Raw genomic sequence first — 20,322 nt, 5'->3', positions numbered from 1 at the left:
CATGCCATGCATGCCCAAGTCTCACAATATTATGTAAACAATTTTATCCCACCGTTCAATACGTCCCAAATGTCACAATAACACGTAAACAACTGTATCGGCCCATCCTACCGTTTAATAAGAAATCAGTGAATTCAGTGGTCACAGATTGTATGTATTCCATATGCCATCGTGCCGACTGTTGCATTTTTACTATTGTACATGAGTGATTGATCGTTGGTCTCTATCATACTTAATCTATTCAGAAGAAACAAAAATGCTCACTCTACCAATCAACGACTGATGCCATCACCACCACCACCACCACCACCACCACCACCACCACCACCACCACCACCACATTTAACATCAGCCCCACTACCACCAACACCACAATCAAGACCATTTTATCGTCATCATCGTCATAATCATCATTATCGCCATCGTCATACTCATCATCATCGCCATCGTTATACTCATCATCACCATCCGAAATTTGAGGTTTTAAGTTCTTAAAAGATCCCTGAAATTTGAAATTGAGATAGTCACGTCACGCCTGTAACCCCGTTTCATTTTGCCCTGCGGATTCCATTCAAGAACCAGCTTGGTTATCTAATTGGGTATGGCCATGACGTAACTATAGTACTGGCCATAGCACGAGGGTCTTGCGTCATACTGGTTAAGGCCATTGTATGCGTTACACAGGTGCCGTGTGTAGTGTGTAGTCAGCAATCAAATGTTCGCCACTCTTTGTTTCAACCCCGGTTCGTCACAACCGCTTTTTTTTTTCTCTCGCTTCGTTAAATTTGCCGGATTTTGAAATGTTATATATTTAATTAAGGGGGGTGTTAAGTGGAAGTGTGCTTATCATTGGTGACATTCCGGAATTTAGTTTACCATTTCTGTATCGGATTATTTATTTAAGGTAAGATAATGCAATCTTCATCATCATCATCATTGTCATCACATATCGTTATCATCACCATCATCATTTGTCCCTTCCGCAATCTTTTATTATCTCCCAAACATAATACTATCTTTTTCATTCTATGACCTACCCCTTCCATCTCCAACATTTTTTCGGAAGCGAGGACGAGAGACGCATGCGCATAACCAACATGACGTTCTCTCTCTAATAACGTTTCCGCCGGTGACCTCACAGAGTATGGGTGACGTCCAATCAAGGGACGCTACTCTTCCGCTAATCTCATTCCCTATAAAATAATTTGTTAATTTCTATTATCATCTGTCCTTTCACCAGGTGGGAAGAAGATATGACAGATATTATAGAAGGTGTAAAGGCAACATTCCCGCACCACTATAGTTTAATACACAGCGCCCAAGACTATATCAGAGGACCAAGTGATCAGGTAAATTGCACCCCGAGACTAAAATAAACATTGATAGTAATATCGAATGGCTACACCTCTATTTTGAATCTTTTAATCCATTCTTCAAATTCTTTTCCTGCCTTATAGGCTGTCTCGTAGCCTCCTGATAGGCTTGTCACTGGGCAGTGGATGACGATGTGGTCCATTGTCTCAGGGCCTCCTTGGCAATGACGGCATGCATCTGATTCTCTCAGATTCCATCTATGCATGTTAGCTGCGGTTCTGCCATGTCTTGTCAAAATGCATTCCGTTAAATGGGCTGTGACCTAAGTGCATTCAAATTTCTCTCCTTTTTGGGAATAATTATTGTGTCATAGACGCTATACATTGTTTATTGTGCGGCTATGTCTAGTGGTATGACACTCGCTTTCGGATCGGAAGGTCCTGGGTTCGAGCCTCGCGCTCGGTGCATAGTTGAGTCCTTGGGAAAAAAAAACTTGAGCTTTTATATAGAGCAATATCCACTAAACGTGCTCAAAGCGCTTTACAAGGGGTCCCTGGCCAATAGCAACACATAACATGTAGGACGAGACATGACGCCTGTCAGGCGATATTACACATTTTTGGGACAGAGACAACGCTGTTAACGGCCAGGTACTCATTTTACACCTGAGTACGGTAGTAGTAGTGTCGTATGGTCTTCACACCTCCAAGTGTGACTCATTCAGCCATTTGATGTAGTCGTCATCAGCTTTGTGGATAGCAGGATAGCCGCCCTCTATGGGTGTTGATGGACAGTGAAGTGCCACATGGTCGATGTCCTGATTTGGAGGGTTACAGGCTTGGCATGTTGGTGTTGTTATATAGCCCCATTTGTGGAGATAAGATGCTGTTCTACCGTGTTTAGATCGTAGTCTGTAACAGGAGGACCACTGTTTTCTGTTTAGTGTGTAGAAACCAGGGAGTGGTGTTGCTGTAGGGTCTTCGATTAGATCACTGTTTTTTGGTTTGTTTTTCTCCCATTCAGTTTTCCAGCTATCAGAGAGGTCGAAATGTTCTTTTTTGGATTTGTAGAACGGTTTGCGAGATTTTAGGCGTGATGTTGTGGGGGCTGATTGGGTGATTATTCTGAGTGGAGTATTTGATGTTGTTTTCTCCAGTCGGTGATATTATTGTTTTTGTGTCGCCTCTTCTCTTCGGAGATGGGGAGGGGCAATTGAGCTCATTATTGGTTACCACGAGGTGGGAGTTGATTTCATTGTGCCAGAAATTGTTCTCATGGTGTTATTTAGAGCGGAGTCTACTATTTTGGTGTGAGTGGACCTTGCCCAAACAGGGGCACAGTATTCTGCTACACTGTAACAGAGTGCTATAGAGTACGGTGAGAGAATGTGAGTAAAGAGCCTTCTCCAAGGACTCAACTATGCGCCGAGCGAGGCTCGAACCCAGAACCTTCCGATACGAAAGCGAGTGTCAAGGGCTCTTGGCTCTTTACTCACTTTATCTCACCGTACTCAGGTGTAAAATGAGTGCCTAGCCGTTAACAGCGTTGTCTTTGTCCGAAAAATTGTAATATGGCCTAACAGGCGTCATGTCCCGTCCTACATGTTAAATGTTGCTGTTGACCAGGGACCCCTTGTAAAGCGCTTTGAGCACATTAAGTGGATATTGCGCTATATAAAGCTCCATTTTATTTATTTATTTTAATTTTATTTTGACCGTCAGTTGTTTTTTTTACGACTTCCCATAGGGGGCAAGGATGTCATTTTGCTCTGCATTCTTTCCCCTAAATCTGTTTTCAAACTAGCACTTTCTGTCTTTGACTTTGTTTTAGAATGAGATTATTCAGTTTTGTCCTGGTCTTTGCGGGGATCGTTGGCTGAGAGGCAAACATTTAAAAAATAAATAAAATATATATATTTTTTAAATTCTCTTTTATTCATCCCATAGGGGAAATTTGTCTCTAGGGTCTATTCCAATGGAAGACTGGAATAACTCAGGCGTCAGCCGCAGTGCAGCGCCCCAATTAAGCTAAGGCAAGGTGACTTGCTCAAGGCTACACAGGGCAGCTGAGCTTTATAGTTATAGTTTCGGGAGATGATCTTTCTGGGTGGGGTTCCTGACCTCCCATAGTGGGCAGGGTGGCACTTACTGTGTCTTCTATCCCTGTATATCTGTTTTCCAATTTGCTTTCTGTCATTGTCTTGGAATGAGATGACATGTTTTTGTCCTGGCCCATGCCGGAGTCCTGGCTGAGAGGGAAACAGTCAAATGCATAGTTATTGTTTTGGGAGATGATATTTTTCCCCTTGTAAATCATCTCTCTGTTATGTATTATTATATTTGTTATTTTGAATTTATAATGTAAGCATTTGAGTGTATTCCTCTTAGTTGGGACCTGTGCTTGTGTCTGGATGAGACTTTTAGGTGATCTCAAACTAAGTACTTTGATAGTGTGCTCTTGGAATCTGCATGTTTCCTATTTGAACCAATTCCCCTTTGTCTTACCTTTTCTTGGGTGCTTAAATTGTAATTCTAGAACTTTTTACTATCCCATTTTCTTTCTTTTTACTGGCGCTGATATAACCTTAATGTGTTGCAAGCGCCGTAAAACCCTTAAAAACAAAAACAAAATAATTTCTTCCCTAATAAACCAGCCTCTCTCTGTTATGTACTGTTGCATTTTTTGTTTCGAATATAACATGAATATCGGGATGAGGCTTTTAAGTGATCTCAAACTAAGTACACTGATAAGTGTGCTCTTGGAATCTTCATGTCCTTGATATTGATAGCACAAAATTGACGGCATTCAGCTGTTTTATTGTTGTTTCAGCCAGGCATTTTTAGGCTCTACCAAAAAAAAGACTCTAGAGTTAAATTGGCATACGCGAAGCTAACTCTAGAGTCTGTCTCGCGTACGCCAATTAACTCTAGAGTCTATTTTTGAAACCATCCTAAAATTTGACTTTTCCTTATTAACGACAAAATATATTTTTTTTAATTAAAAAAAAGTACAAAACAACAGCTTCACAAAGTAAGAGATGAATTTACAGTATTTTTCAAAAAATAAAGAATTAAAAAATCTCGTGCTGACACGGTAGTTTCGGTGTACGCACGCGAGAATGACTCTACCAAAAAAAAAAAAAAGATTCTAGAGTTAAATTGGCGTACGCGAGGCACACTCTAGAGTTAGTCTCGCGTACGCCAATTTAACTCTAGAGTCTTTTTGGCGATAGAGTCATTCTGGCGTGCTACACCGGTCAAGATTACAAAACAGATTTGTGTGTTGGTGCCTTAAATCCGGCTGGCGGAATGTTGTGATAATTTACCTAATTACATAGCATTAATTTGAACCATTCCCATTTGTATTACTTTTTTATCGTGTTCTTTCACAATTTATATATCTATAATATTTTTTACTATCCCATCTTCTTCAATTTTCCCTTGAAATAGCCTAAATGTGAGTATGCTCCGTAAAAGCCCTAAAAACGAAAAACAAACGAGTTATAATAATATTCTAATATAATATAAATATAATATAATATAATATAAAATAATATAATATAATATAATATAACATAATATGATATAATATAATATAATAATATAATATAACATAATGTAATGTAATATAATATAATATAATATGAGATAATATAATATAATATAATATATATAATATAATATAATATAATATAATGTAATGTAATATATAATGTAATACAATGTAATATAATATAATATAATATAATATAATATAATATAATATAATATAATAATATAATATAATATATAATATAATATAATATAATGTATATAATATAATATAATATAATATAATATAATATAATATAATATAATATAATATAATATAATATAATATAATATAATATAATATGATATAATAGAATATAATATGATATAATATATAATATTGTTTTTGGTTTTGCTTGCAGTGTGTGGAGGTCAAAGACATACCTTGTAGTCTCCAGGAAGTCCAGCTGTTGGGGACGAATATCCAGACATGTGGGATGAGGGAAGGTACCAAAGCCTACTTTCGTACATGCCTGTTACTCATAACAATTAGCCCTATAACATTACTGAGCTACTAAGTTACTATGCGTCATTAACTCATTCAACCCTAACACCGACTATATCCGTAGTATACCCAGGGTTAGTTTTGCCCCATGCCTATTTATTACATTTTTCTGAGACAAATTATAGGCGTGGTATCAAAGCTAATGTTCTTAATGTTTACATGTTAATGGTAGTTGAATAAAACTATCTATGCAAATGCTCATTTTTAATAATATCTTTTCCAATTATGAAAAATAGCAAAAATCTCTAGGATTGAGTGAGTTAAGTGGGAAGTGACGTCTCGACTGTTGAGCCTTATTGCATGCAATTCCGGAAATAGAACGATTGTCCGTTGCAAGGAAGCTACTTGCAAAAGGCCATTATCTTTAAAGCTAACATAACCACCATCAACACTACAGAACAATACATATGAGATAGGAGGCAACACAGAACCACCATTCAAATCCAGATATAATAATAACAATAGCAGATAGTATGCGCTTGGCTTAGAAGCTCATAGCATTGCCATCCGGAAGTAAAGCGGACCAACACACAAAACTGTGTGTATCCAGGTTAATACAGTTCAGTGAGCATTACTCATAAACGCGGATGGCAAAAAACAATAACAAAGACATGAGTGACGTCATCTTCGAATTATCTATAGCATTACTGAGCTACTAAGTTACTATGCGCCGTTAAAAGGGAAGTGACGTCTCGACTGTTGAACCTTATTGCATGCAATTCCTGAAATTGAACGATTGTCCGTTGCAAGGAAGCTGCTTACAAAAGGCTATTATCTTAAAAGCTAACATGCGGCTATGTGGTCTCGTGGTATGACACTCGCTTTCTGATCGGAAGGTCCTGGGTTCGAGCCTCGCGCTCGGCGCATAGTTGAGTCCTTCACCGTAAAATAAGTACCTGGCCGTAAACAGCGTTGTCTTTGTCCGAAAAATTGTAATATCGCCTAACAGGCGTCATGTCCCGTCCTACGTGTTAAATGTTGCTGTTGACCAGGGACCCCTTGTAAAGCGCTTTGAGCACATTTAGTGGATATTGCTCTATATAAAGCTCAATTATAACATAACCACCATCAACGCTACAGCACAATACATAGGAGTTAGGAGGCAACACAGAACCACCATTCATATCCAGATATTATAATAACAATAGCAAAATGACCTTGAAAAATGAAAACAGCGCCAATGCCAAGAGCACAAAATTATCGCAAACAAAACAAACACCAACAAAAAACATGGGAGATTGTAAAAAAAAAAAAGAAAAAAAGAAGAGTAAACACATTCAAAATAAACCCCTGCCCCCTAACCTCCCCCCCCCCCCCCCAATATACGTCCAATTTCTGTCACTTCCCAACCCCCCATTCCCACCCCTCCCCTTCCTTTCTCCCCTTCTTCCACCCCCTCCCCTCCTCAATATCCCCAAATGATCCCCAACCCAACAACCCACACCCTCCCGTTCCATTCTTCCCCCCCCCCCCCCCACCACTCCACTCTCTCTCCCCCTCTCTCTCTCTCTCCCCCCCCCCCTCTCCCTTTCTGAACTATCCCAACCAATGTAACAACTCCCTCTTTTGTCTCTCTTCAAAGCTTTAGACTACTTCACCTGGGCTATAGGGAATGAGATTAGCGGAAGAGTAGCGTCCCTTGATTGGACGTCACCTTACAGAGAGAACGTCAATTTGGTTTTGAAGTGTCTCAAGCCGCTTTCACCGGAAGCGAGGACGAGAGACGCATGCGCACAACCAACATGACGTTCTCTCTCTAATAACTTTTCCGTCGGTGACGTCACAGACTATGGGTGACGTCCAATCAAGGGACGCTACTCTTCCGCTAATCTCAGAAGAGTTTCTGCAATGACAGAATTCATGAAGGACAACAGAAAAGGCCGATATAAAGAGAAGTTATAAGACATGGAACGAGATAAAAAAGTTTGCTCGGGATAGAAAAGGATGGAAACTGTTGGTCTGTGACTTATACCCTGACCCAGGGTAAAAAAGGCAACGATGATGATGATGACTTTAATTTGCATTTAAACATTACTTTCTTTAATCCAATCTAGGATGCTTCGCCGTCACTGGCGTCGCTCAGAACGTCTGCCTTGTCCAAAAATGTTCTCACGTCTTTAGTTCCAAGGACATCAGTGAAACCTGCGTAGCCTGTCCATTTTTCCTGTTTCCGGTCGGCTTCGCGGAAGCTCTTCAAAAGTAAGTGTGTGTTTGTTCAGATTGTTTCCCTTTAAAAATAAGGATTTTATAATATTATGTGTGACTGGCTGAGAAAACCCGGAAAGATGCGCAAATGTCCTAAATTTAATTATATTAATATATGCAGAGGTGTAGACCACACCTTTCTGATCATTTACCACTTTAAATTTTCTTTCTATGTCTATTAGAACCCAAATTATGAATTTTTTTCGGAATAAAATTTGTTGCGATGGGAAACACTTTATCCTCGATTTTGGCTCATATTATCTCAAATCGAAGCTTGCCGCATCTTCCCAGGTTTTCTCAGCCAGACTCACATTTTGTCTTTAAAGATCATGAGAGTTCCCAGAACTCTTGTTGGTAGAGCACTCGTCTCACACGGAAAGGAACGGAGATCGATCCCGAGCGAAATCGAACTTTTGTTCTAAACCTCTTCCCACGCTTGTCCACCTAGAGGTGATCGGGTAGCTGGGTCTATATACATCCGGCGAATGAATATTTTTCGATAGACTAGCGTCCTGTCCAAAGGCTAGCAAGTCCCACAGATTATGAGAATCACTCACCATTTGAAAACCAGTCGATTGAAATAAAAAAAATAATGCCTTGAGTAGTTTAGAGTATTGTAATGTAATGGGGATGATCTATATTACCTTTCCATGTGCTCAAGGTCATTGGTCACATTGCGAAGTGTGCTTAAAATGACACACAAAGTGAAGAGTGAAACACAGAGTTTGAGAAATATCCAACGTCACAATTTGTCATTTTGTTCAGCACGAGACATGAGTATTTTTACACTTTTCATAAACAAAGCAGCGTGTTTACATTATTTACAAATGTCCAATCGTTGTACAGCAACAAATCATGTGATCGAAGATGGTTGGACGAAGACATGAATATAGATCGCTCCCATTCCGTTTAACAAGGTGTCAATACCTTGTGATAGATACTCAGAATTAACAAAACTTGAAGAGTGCTAAAAGACAAAAAGACAAAAGCTTTGCGGCGATGGGGGGCTCGAACCGTAGCCATCTTTATGTTATAGCCTGGTACTGAAATCCAAAAGGACTGGCAGTTTGACGTCATAATTTGGTTTTTGCACCGCCTTGTGAGTTGTCATTAGTAGAGCTCATGGAAACAAGTTAATTCAGTGGTTGAACTATTGAATACAACTCACGATTTGTTTTCGTTTGTGGCAAAAGACTGGCATTTTGACGTCATTTTTTGGTCAGTGTCAGACCACGAAGGCCACGCTCGAACCCACGACTTCTTGAGGTCATGGGTTCAACAAACAAACGCCGCAAGCTGTGGGGCTGACTGAAATGACCGCAGGTCATGCACTAATAGGGCAAAGAACTCGTGACGTCATACCTTCTATATTTCCGGTTCCAAACTCCTTTGAAGTGTGTATGTAACGTATCCTTTGGAGGACTAATAATGAATAGGGTACATATTGAATCTTAAGGCGGTATGACTGTTTTAGAAGATAGCAGGATGCATAGATAGATAGTATGCGCTTGGCTAAGAAGCTCATAACATTGCCATCCGGAAGTATAACGGACCAACACACAAAACTGTGTGTATCCATGAACGTTTATAGTCTGGTTAATACAGTTCAGTGAGTATTACTCATGAACGCGGATGGCAAAAACAATAACAAAGACCAGAGTGACGTCATCTTCGAACTATCTATATAGGCAGAGTCTTTGGATTACGGGACGTAAAAGGGGCGAGGATGGATGATCAGCGTTATAGATAGAATGAAGTTGACGTCACTCAGGTCTTTGTTATTGTGTTTTACCATCCGTGTTTATGATTAAAGTGTATTAACCAGACTATAAACGTTCAGGGTTACACATGGTTTTGTGTTTTGGTCCGTAAACTTTCGGATGGTAATGTTGTGAGTTTCTTGGCGAAGCGCACAGCATCTATAGTTAGACGAGAAAATAAAATGCCATCACTCTAAAGCCAAAAGATCAATTTCGCAAGGTATTTAATTTATTCAGTCCTCCGGAAGACTGGTTTTACATTTCCAATGAGAATGGAACCAGTTTTTAAAAAAAAAACAGCACACCTTTGTTCCCCATTGTGGCTCTATGGTTCTATTGGATGAAATATTTATATGTGACCCTCCGCCTCTAAACGGTATTAAGTCGGGTTGGTTAAGATGTTGAAAATTGAATTTATAACCAGAAATATCAGACTTGTGTTGAGTTTGTATGTTTTATTGAGGAGAATGGATACCACATTTTAGGGTTCTAATGCCAATAATTTATATTTTTGATCAGTTTAACATTTAATTCGGCTTCTAGGCATATGTTCGTTCCGACATAATACCGTTTTGAGACGATGGGTCATATATTTTCCATGTTTATTCTTCCTTGCAAGGTGTGCAACTCCTACAGCAAAACACAACAGACTTAACCATCCGGGTCTTGTGGTGCTGAGTAAGCATAGGATGAATCGTGTGGCTTTTAAGGACTTGCACCCAGGCAAGAGAGCTCCGATTAAAAGAGGCTACATCGAAGCGGGGGTGAGTAGTGATTACAATGGATAAAGTGGCTGGGGAGTGTGGGGGGGGGGGAGGAGTGTGTATGTGTGTGTGTATGTTTGGGGGGGGGGAGGGGTGAGGGGTAATATCTTGTTTCTCTTGATGTTTTTGATGATGATGATGATGATGATGATGATGATGATGATGATGATGATGATGATGATGAAGATGATGGTAATGCTGTCGTATTGTCGTGATCATAATCACCTTCTCCTCCTCCTCCTCCTCCTCCTCCTCCTACTTCTCCTTCTCCCTCTGCTCCTCCTCCTCATCCTCCCTCTTCTTCTTCCAGCCTCTTATTCCTCCTCCTACTCCTTCTTCTTTTCCTCCTCCTCCTCCTCATTCTTCTTCCTCTTCTTCTTCTTCTTCTTCTTTAGGCATTCCTATAAAATTTTAAAAGAGATTGAAAGTCAGAAAAAAACAAAACACACTCTCCCCTGACTGTCTGTCTACCCAGGGATCGACTCTGATCATTTCTCCCCATTCGTTCCGCCTGTCAATTGAATATTTTTATCACCAACATTAACTCGTCAATTGTCGTACTCGGGGAAAACACGTATTTAAAATGTTGGCCCCAAAACCACTAGTCCACTGAATAGCGATCGATTTAAATATATTCTTCTTCTTCTACTTCTTCTTCTTCCTCTTCTTCTTCTACTTTTTCTTCTCCGTCTTCTTCTCCTACAGCTCCTCCTACTCCTCTTCATCCTTCTCCTCCTTCTCTTTCCCCTCCCCTCTCCCCATCTTCTTCCTCCTCCTCCTTCCTCCTCTTCCTAACCTCCTCATTCTCTTCCTCTTGCTCCTCCTCTCTCTCGTCTCCTCTTTTCCTTCTGCTCTTCTTCTTCTTCTTCTTCTTCTTCCTCCTCCTCCTCCTCCTCCTCCTCCTCCTCCTCCTCCTCCTCCTCCTCCTCCTCCTCCTCCTCCTCATAATCCTCATCATCATTTACATCATCTACATCATCGCCATCCTTCTCCTCCTCCTCCTCCTCCCCACCTCCTCCTCCTCCTCCTCCTCCTCCTCATAATCCTCATCATCATCACCACCATCATAACATTACATCAACATTATAATTCCTCCCTTTCTCTAGTTAGACGACGGCAAACTAGCCGTGTGTACTCACCTCACGTCCGTCTATCCCATCTACCTGGAATGTAAGTACTCACGCCCTAGGTCATAGTTCCCAACTGACAACTTTTTCAAACGTTTCTGGTTTATTTACTCTTAGCCTTTCGTAAATGAATCATAAAAGTTGATGGCAACATTCATGACAGAGAAAAATAATAAATTAATGAAACAAAAAAAAAAGTATATTAAATTATACCGTAAATAAAGCAAGCTATACAACAATGGTAATAATAATAATAATAATAATAATAATAATAATAATAATAATAATAATAATAATAATAATAATAATAATAATAATAATAATGATACTACTATACTACTAACTACTACATACTACTACTACTACTAACACTACTACTACTACTACTACTACTACTACTACTACTATATACTACTACTACTACTACTACTACTACTACTACTACTACTACTACTACTACTACTACTACTACTACTACTACTACTACTACTACTACTACTCTACTATACTATACTACTACTACTACTACTACTACTACTACTACTACTACTACTACTACTACTAACTACTACTAACAACATACAACAACAACAACAACAACAACAACAACAACTACTACTACTACTACTACTACTACTACTACTACTAATAATAATAATAATAATGATAATAATAATAATAATAATAATAATAATAATAATAATAATAATAATAATAATAATAATAATAATAATAATAATAATAATAATAATAATAATATAATGATTATGATGATGATGATGTTGATGACGATGATGATGATGATACAAAGATAAAAAGTTAGTCAAGCCGAGCCGAGGGGCCGTTTATTATTGCACAATAAAAATATAACGAGTTTAATACATACAAAGAAATGAAAGAATACATTTATTCCACCACCCTAAGTAAGACTCTTAGGTATTTTCGGACCAAATTGTATGTTTTTCTAACTTCGATTCGCACTAATTTGTGTTTTTCACCACCAGCTTGAAACGACTATTTGACCCAAAAAAATAAAAATGTTTGATTTGTACTCATGCGCACCAATTTATTATTTATAATTACCAATCAGTTGTATTTTAGAGATTATTTCACACCAATAAAATGTGCGAAAATATTCTGTAATGATTGAATTGAGTTTTTATATAAAGCAATATCCACTAAACGTGCTCAAAGCGCTTTAGAAAGGCCCCCTGACCAACAGCAACACGTAACATGTAGAACAAGACATGACGCCTGTGAGGCGATATTACATTTTTTTTTCAGACAGAGACAACGCTTTTAACAGCCAGGTACTCATTTTACACCTGAGTACGGCGAGAGAATGTGAGTAAAGAATCTTTTCCAAGGACTCAACTATTCACCGAGCGAGGCTTGAACCCAGGAACTTCCGAGCTGAAAGCGGGTGTCACACTGAAAGACAACAAAGCCGCACCAATAAAATGTGCGAGGATATTCTCCAATCGTTGAATCAAATTTTATTCAACGCGTTCAAAGCATTGCTCATCGATGACGCATTGACTAAGAAATGATCGGGTTTTCCAATGGGAGGCTGGAAAAATATTCTATAGGGAATGAGATTAGCGGAAGAGTAGCGTCCCTTTATTGGACGTCACCCATAGTCTGTGACGTCACCGGCGGAAAAGTTATTAGAGAGAGAACGTCATGTTGGTTGTAGTGCGCATGCGTCTCTCGTCCTCGCTTCCGGTGAAAGCGGCTTGAGACACTTCAAAACAAATTGACGTTCTCTCTGTAAGGTGACGTCCAATCAAGGGACGTTACTCTTCCGCTAATCTCATTCCCTATACTTTTTCCACGCTTCTTCATTTGTGTCTTTCCAGTTGATTTGACCTACGGTAGCTACGTAGAGCAATTAGCGGCGGAAATAGCAAAGCTGGGACAAATATTTGGTGGGCAGACTCACGTTCTTCTCGGAGACATGAACACTGGACCTAAGGTAAATTCTTTTTCTCGGTGCATCTTTGTGGTTTTGTGGAAGATATAATGACAGTCGCCTTCCGGTCTATAGGCTCCTAGTTCGAGTCCCGGTTCAAGCGGCGCAAAGTTTAAATAAAATAGAGCGTTTATATAGTGCAATATCCACTAAACGTGTTCAAAGTGCTTTACAAGGGGTCCCTGGCCAACAGCAACACTTAACATGTAGGACGGGAAATGACGCCTGTTAGGCGATATTACAATTTTTTTCGGACAGACACAACGCCGTTAACGGCCAGGTACTCATTTTACACTTGAGTACGGTGAGAGATAAGAGCCTTTTCCAAGGGCTCAACTATGCGCCTTCCGGTCCGAAAGCGAGTGTCATACCACTAGACCACATAGCTGCACATAAATATTTGGTATGGATAATACCGTTTTAAACTGTTTTTGAACACGAAAATGTCCGTTGTGAGTGTTGTCATGGAGACAGGGAACAGATGCTAAATTTGAAGTAATTCCCCTTCGTCTTTCTTTTTATTCGGTACTTTATTTGTAACTCTAGAACTTTTTACTATCCCATTTTCTTCCAGTTAACTGGCGCTGATATGACCTTAATGTGTTGCATGCGCTTTAAAACCATTAAAAACAAACAAACGAACAAGACCCCATGAATTCGATCATGACCAATTTTCAATAAATGTATTCTATCTATGATCGTATTTTTCGAATTTACATTGTCGTATTGATATATTTTTCCTTATAATATTCGAAGTTGTGTAAAATGTCTGTGAATGATAATAGCAATGCAAGATATATGAGGTTTTATAATTATAAACTACTGTATAAGGCATTTAACCCTCTCCTTACCAGCTATTTTCAGGATTTACCCCAGAACTTAACACTCAACTAACACACACAAAAACAATCCTTAACACTCAGACACAATAGTAATAAGTTCTTGCGATAAATAATTTCTTTAGCAAAACATGCTGTACAATACACTGTTCAGTTTCTTTAAATGTTATGAAGTACAAGAGAAATTTGAGTTAGAGAAATGTTGGTTTTATCCTAACGAATGTGACGATTTTTTTTGTAGTTGGTAAGGAGGGGTTAAAGTATTATTCCTATATTCAGCCTTTAGTAAGATAAGACAGAGAAGAAAACTAATGAAGAAGTATTAGAGCAAGCTGAAACTAAAAGGTTATTAATTCGTACAATAAGAAAAAGACAAATGCAATTTTTAGGGCACCTAAATCGACATAAAAGTATTGGACATCTTGCTCTCACAGGAAAGATAGAAGGTAAAAAGATTAAAGGTAGACCAAGAAAAACATATTTGAATAGTTTGAACAGCTGGGTGACAAAGAAAGAGAAGAGCAATATTAGTTTTCTGAGGTTATCTGATCAGAGAGATGAATGGCGTCAAAAGACAAGGCTTTCGGTACAAAAGAAAACAAATCGTGAGTACAGTTCGACCGGATCGGAGGGTCCTGGGTTCGAGTCTCACTCGGCGCATAGTTGAGTCCTTGGAAAAGGCTCTTTACTCACATTCTCTCACCGTACTCAGGTGTAAAATGAGTACCTGGCCGTTAACAGCGTTGTCTCTGTCCGAAAAAATTGTAATATCGCCTAACAGGCGTCATCATGTCCCGTCCTAAATGCTAAGTGTTGCTGTTGGCCAGGGACCCCTTGTAAAGCGATTTGAGCACGTTTAGTGGATATTGCGCTCTCCCTCTCTCTCTCTCTCTCTCTCTCTCTCTCTCTCTCTATATATATATATATATATATATATATATATATATATATATAGATAGTTCGAAGATGACGTCACTCAGGTCTTTGTTATTGTGTTTTGCCATCCGCGTTTATGAGTAATGCTCACTGAACTGTATTAACCTGACTTTAAACGTTCATGGATACACACCGTTTTGTGTGTTGGTCCGTTATACTTCCGGATGGCAATGTTATGAGCTTCTTAGCCAAGCGCATACTATCTATATAAAGCTCAACTCTCAATCACTTGTTTCCTTGACCACTACTAAACACAACTCACTAGACGGTCCACAAACCTAAAACTGACGTCATAATATAAGTCTTGGCAAAGAGCGTGTAGGTAACGATTGTTATGTTACCAAGATCTCTCACTTCCCGCTTTTGGTGAAGCCACGCATCTTCCGTCTTCTACTCGTAATTTTTTCATTGTATCAGTAAGCCTAGCGCGCATGATACACGCGGAGCACACCCACCTCGCTGTCTCGCCTGGCACGCGACAATAGCATTGCGGTTAAGAGAAGTGAGAGCTCTTGGTAACTACGTTACCCTACACACTCTTTGGTCTTAGTGGGTCTTAGTACCAGGCTTAAATGTTAACGATGGCTATTCTCTTAGTGACATTTATGTGCTTTATCAACATGAAAGAAAGTTTTATTTATGTTTTCATTTCCAATGGCAGGTTGATGATGAAGATGAAGCCAAAAACCTGACCGGAGAATTTTCCCAAAACTATCAAAAACTGATTGATCTGGGATACAGGTAATTTTTTATTATATAAATATTGAAACCAACTCCTCTCTCTCTCTCTCTCTCTCTCTCTCTCTCTCTCTCTCTCTCTCTCTCCCCCACCCCCATCCAAATAGAGACAGAAACTACACATTGAGTATAACAAAATGTAAATTTATAATTTTTTAGAATAAGCTGTGTACAATCAAATGGGCATGATCTTTATTAACGTTCCATGTGCTCGAGGTCATTGGTCACATTGCAAAATGTGCTCAAAGTGACCTACATAGTGAAAACTGTTCACAGGATTTGAACTATCTAACATTACGATTGGTCATTGTATTCAGCTTGGCACATGGGTATGTTTACAACTTTCAAAAACAAAGCAGCGTGTTTACATTTGTTTAGAAATGTCCAATCGTTGGACAGCAACAGATCATGTGATTGATGACTCGATTGGACGAAAACATGAATATAGATCGCTCCCATTGTGTAACTTTGCCTGTGTGACAAATTACGAACCAGGCACTGATGTATGATGAAGATCTGATAAAGGCGTGTATGAAATAGTGCCAGACAAAACAAGAGAGAAAAACTCAAGGAAATAGAGGCATCCCAATATATCAGTCTGCCTCAACTGGGGAACGAACCTCAGACTTGCTGTTATCAGGAGGTCTGAGGTTCAATCCCCAGTCGAGGAAGATTGACTTTTTGGGATGTTTTAAAAAAAAATATTGATCGAGAAAATCGAGTGACAACTAATCACCCATCTGGCGGGATAAAAACAATAACAATGATCAGAGAGAGGTCGATTTCATTCACGTTATTGTTTATAAACAACCAACTATGTTCATCTGAGTAGGCGTGAAGGTGTGTCATAAATTCCATGTTTTGATTGGTCAAAAATCTACTGGATAATGGGAGCGATCTCTATAGATAGTATGCAGATGACGTCACTCAGGCCTTTGTTATTGTTTTTGCCATCCGCGTTTGTGAGTTGTTCTCATTAAACTGTATTAACCAGACTATGAAAGTTCATGGTTACAAAGAGTTTGTGTGTTGGTCCGTTATACTTCCTGATGGCAATGCTGTGAACTCCTTGGCCAAGCTCATTCTATCTATAGATAGTTCGAAGTTGACGTCACTCAGGCCTTTGTTATTGTTTTTGCCATCCGCGTTTGTGATTTGTTCTCACTAAACTGTATTAACCAGACTAAAAAAGTTCATGGTTACACAGAGTTTGTGTGTTGGTCGGTTATACTTCCGAATGGCAATGTTGTGAACTCCTTGGCCAAGCGCATTATATCTATTCGTGTTTTCGTCCAACCTAGTCATCGGTCACATGATCTGTTGCTGTACAACAATTGGATATTTCTCAATGTATCTAAACACGTTGATTTGTTTATGAAAGTTGTAAACATACCCATGAATCACGCTGAGCAAAATGACAAATAGGTGCGATCTATATTTATGTCCAACCGAGTCATCAATCACATGATTTGTTGAGGTCCAACGATTGGATATTTCTTAAAAAATATAAACACGCTGCTTTGTTCATGAAAGTTGTAAACATACCCATGTGTCAAGCTCAACAAAATGACCAAACGTGATATTAGATATTTCAAAATCTGTGAATACTTTTCACAATGTGGGTCACTTTGAGCACACTCTGCAATGTGACCAATGACCTCGAGCACATGGAAAGGGAATATAGATAGTATGCGCTTGACAAAGAAGCTCATAACATTGCCATCCAGAAGTATAACGGACCAACACACAAAACTGTTTGCATCCATGAACGTTTATAGTCAGGTTAATACAGTTCAGTGAGCATTACTCCTAAACGCAGATGAAAAAAAAAAAACCAAAAAAAAAAAAACCCACCTGAGTGACGTCATCTTCGAACTATCTATAGATAGTATGCAGATGACGTCACTCAGGCCTTTGTTATTGTTTTTGCCATCCGCGTTTGTGAGTTGTTCTCACTAAACTGTATTAACCAGACTATAAAAGTTCATGGTTACACAGAGTTTGTGTGTTGGTCCGTTATACTTCCGGATGGCAATGTTGTGAACTCCTTGGCCAAGCGCATTCTATCTATAGATAATGCCCATTTATCAATGTCATATTTGGTCAGTGTAAGGACAGTCTCATGATTATTTTCAGATCAAGCTACATGGAGCAGGTTGGCCTCTGTACCCACTGCAAGACAAATTCGTTGACCAGTGGCAATTCAAACAACGTTTTAGACCAAGTGTTAATCCACCCCAGAGACGCCTTCTCCATTCCGTTTACTGAGGTATTCGTCACGTGACTTTCGGCTTTTATCAACCGATCAATTCCTCAATCAATCAATCAATCAACTCATCGATCAATCAGTATATCGGTTCATTAATCAATCAGTCAATTATTCAATCATCTAATCGTCAATCAATCCAATCAATTAATCAATGAATGAATGAATGAATCAATCAATCAATCATTTAATCGTCAATCAATCCAATCAATTAATCAGCCAACCAACCAATCAACCAATCAATCAATCAATCAATCAATCAATCATCTAATCGTCAATCAATCCAATCTATTAATCAATGAATGAATGAATGGATCAATCAATCAATCATTCAAACAACCAATCGTCAATCAATCCAATCTATTAATCAATGAATGAATGAATCAACGAATCAATCAATCAATCATCTAATCGTCAATCATTCGAATGAATGAATGAATGAATGAATCAATCAATCAATCATTCAATCATCTAATCGTCAATCAATCGAATGAATGAATGAATGAATCAATCAATCAATCAATCATCTAATCGACAATCATTACAATGAATGAATCAATCAATCATTCAATCATCTAATCATCAATCATTCCAATCAATCTATCTGTACTCATTTATTTTAAAAAACAACTTATCAATAAATGAATAAATGAAAAATAAATAAATAAATAGATAAATAAATAAATACATAAATCATCAATCAATGTTTTAACCAGTAAACGATTCAATACGGAACAATGACTCATCTTTTGCATGACGTCATTTCTGACATCTTCCAGAGAGCTTACGATGACAGTCAGCAGCTTCTCTCGGACCATTACGGAACTCGTGCTGATGTCTGTGACCCATGACCTTTCTCATCTGACCCTTGCAGCTCCAACTCTTGGACGCAGTTCAATGTAGTGACATTCCAACAATTTGCATCATATTACAACGTTCGATTTTCTTTCTTATTATATTTCCCTTATAATCCATCTTCTCCACCCCCCCCCACCTCTTCCCCCTGCTCCTCCACCTCCACTTCCTCCAGCTTCTCCTCCTCCTCCTTCTCCTCCTCCTCCTCCTCCTCCTCCACCATCACCAAGTCTGGATCAGGTAAAGAAAAGTGAGTTTAACTCACTCAACCCTAACACCGACTATAGATAGTATGCGCTTGACTAAGAAGCTCAAAACATTGCCATCCGGAAGTACAATGGACCAACACACAAACTATGTGTGACCATGAACTTTTATAGTCTGGATAATACAGTTTAGTGAGAATCACTCACAAACGCGGATGGCAAAATACAACAAAGGCTTGAGTGACGTCATCTTCGTTCTATCTATATCCCTAGTTTACCCGAGTTACCTTTTCTCCATGTCTCGTTATTACATTTTTCTGAGACAAATTATAGGCGTGGTATCAAAGCTAATGTTTTTAGTTTTTACAAGTTAATGGTTGATTCTAGTTGATTAAAACTAACTGTGTAGGGCAAGGTGGGGGAATTCCACATCCTACTTTTTCAATATATTGTCATTTCTCATTTTTAACTATTTTTTTTTCTAGTTTTGAAAAGTAGCAAAAATCTCAAGGATTTAGTGAGTTAATTTACTGCCCATTATGCCTGGTGCTGGCATATAGATAGCAGGCGCTTGGCTAAGAAGCTCACAATATTGCCATCCGGAAATATAAGAAACCAACACACAAAACTATGTGTAACCTTGAACGTTTATAGTCTGGTTAATACAGTTTAGTGAGAATTACTCATAAACGTTGATGGCAAAAAACAATAACAAAGACCCGAGTGGCGTCAACTTCATTCTATCTATAAAAATTCATGGTTACACAGAGTTGTGTGTGTTGGTCCGTTATACTTCCGGATGGCAATGTTGTGAGTTTCTTAGCCAAGCGCATACAATCTATAACATGTCCTATCTCTATCTCCACTTGCCTCTCACGGTGCTGTCCTTCAGTGTTCCATTTCACATTGATCTACCAAACATTTATTTTTAATTCTTTTCGGCCAGTAAATTGTGCGGCTATGTGGTCTAGTAGTATGACACTGACTTTCGGATCGGAAGATCCTGGGTTCGAGCCTCGCTCGGCTAATAGTTGAGTCCTTGGACAAGGCTCATTACTCACATTCTCTCATCGTACCCAGGTGTAAAATGAGTACTTGACCGTTAACAACGATGTTTCTGTCCGAAAGGAATTGTAATATCGCCTATCTATAACGTTTCGAGTTTCCTTTTTATCAATAAAACCGATGAATGAATCACTAAGGACTAATGAGATGTGTGTAAAGTAAAAAAAATATTTAGTTTAA

General features: G+C 38.8%; 1 protein-coding gene across 8 annotated transcripts in view; it reads left to right on the top strand.

Annotated features, from left to right (window-relative positions):
- LOC144980778 (uncharacterized) overlaps positions 1-20,322 on the top strand; it is a 58,102-nt gene that overhangs the window by 37,129 nt on the left and 651 nt on the right. For 6 of the 8 annotated variants that reach the window (XM_078928579.1, XM_078928580.1, XM_078928575.1 and 3 more), the window contains 9 exons: positions 1,241-1,349; positions 5,267-5,351; positions 7,464-7,608; positions 9,994-10,138; positions 11,245-11,308; positions 13,125-13,240; positions 15,674-15,753; positions 17,887-18,019; positions 18,796-20,322. The exon at positions 18,796-20,322 is cut by the window's right edge and continues 651 nt beyond it. In XM_078928579.1, coding sequence (XP_078784705.1) covers positions 1,241-1,349; positions 5,267-5,351; positions 7,464-7,608; positions 9,994-10,138; positions 11,245-11,308; positions 13,125-13,240; positions 15,674-15,753; positions 17,887-18,019; positions 18,796-18,867 — 949 coding nt within the window. In that variant the 3' untranslated portion in view covers positions 18,868-20,322. Of the gene's footprint in view, positions 1-753; positions 905-1,240; positions 1,350-5,266; positions 5,352-7,463; positions 7,609-9,993; positions 10,139-11,244; positions 11,309-13,124; positions 13,241-15,673; positions 15,754-17,886; positions 18,020-18,795 lie in introns of those variants that run through there. The other 2 variants (XR_013646955.1, XM_078928581.1) reach the window with 2 other exon arrangements.

Source organism: Berghia stephanieae, chromosome 10 (assembly GCF_034508935.2).
Source record: "Berghia stephanieae isolate SIO BIC M18660-M18661 chromosome 10, UCSD_Bste_1.3, whole genome shotgun sequence".
NCBI lineage: Eukaryota > Metazoa > Mollusca > Gastropoda > Nudibranchia > Aeolidiidae > Berghia > Berghia stephanieae.
This window is presented reverse-complemented; position numbering and strand designations above follow the sequence as displayed.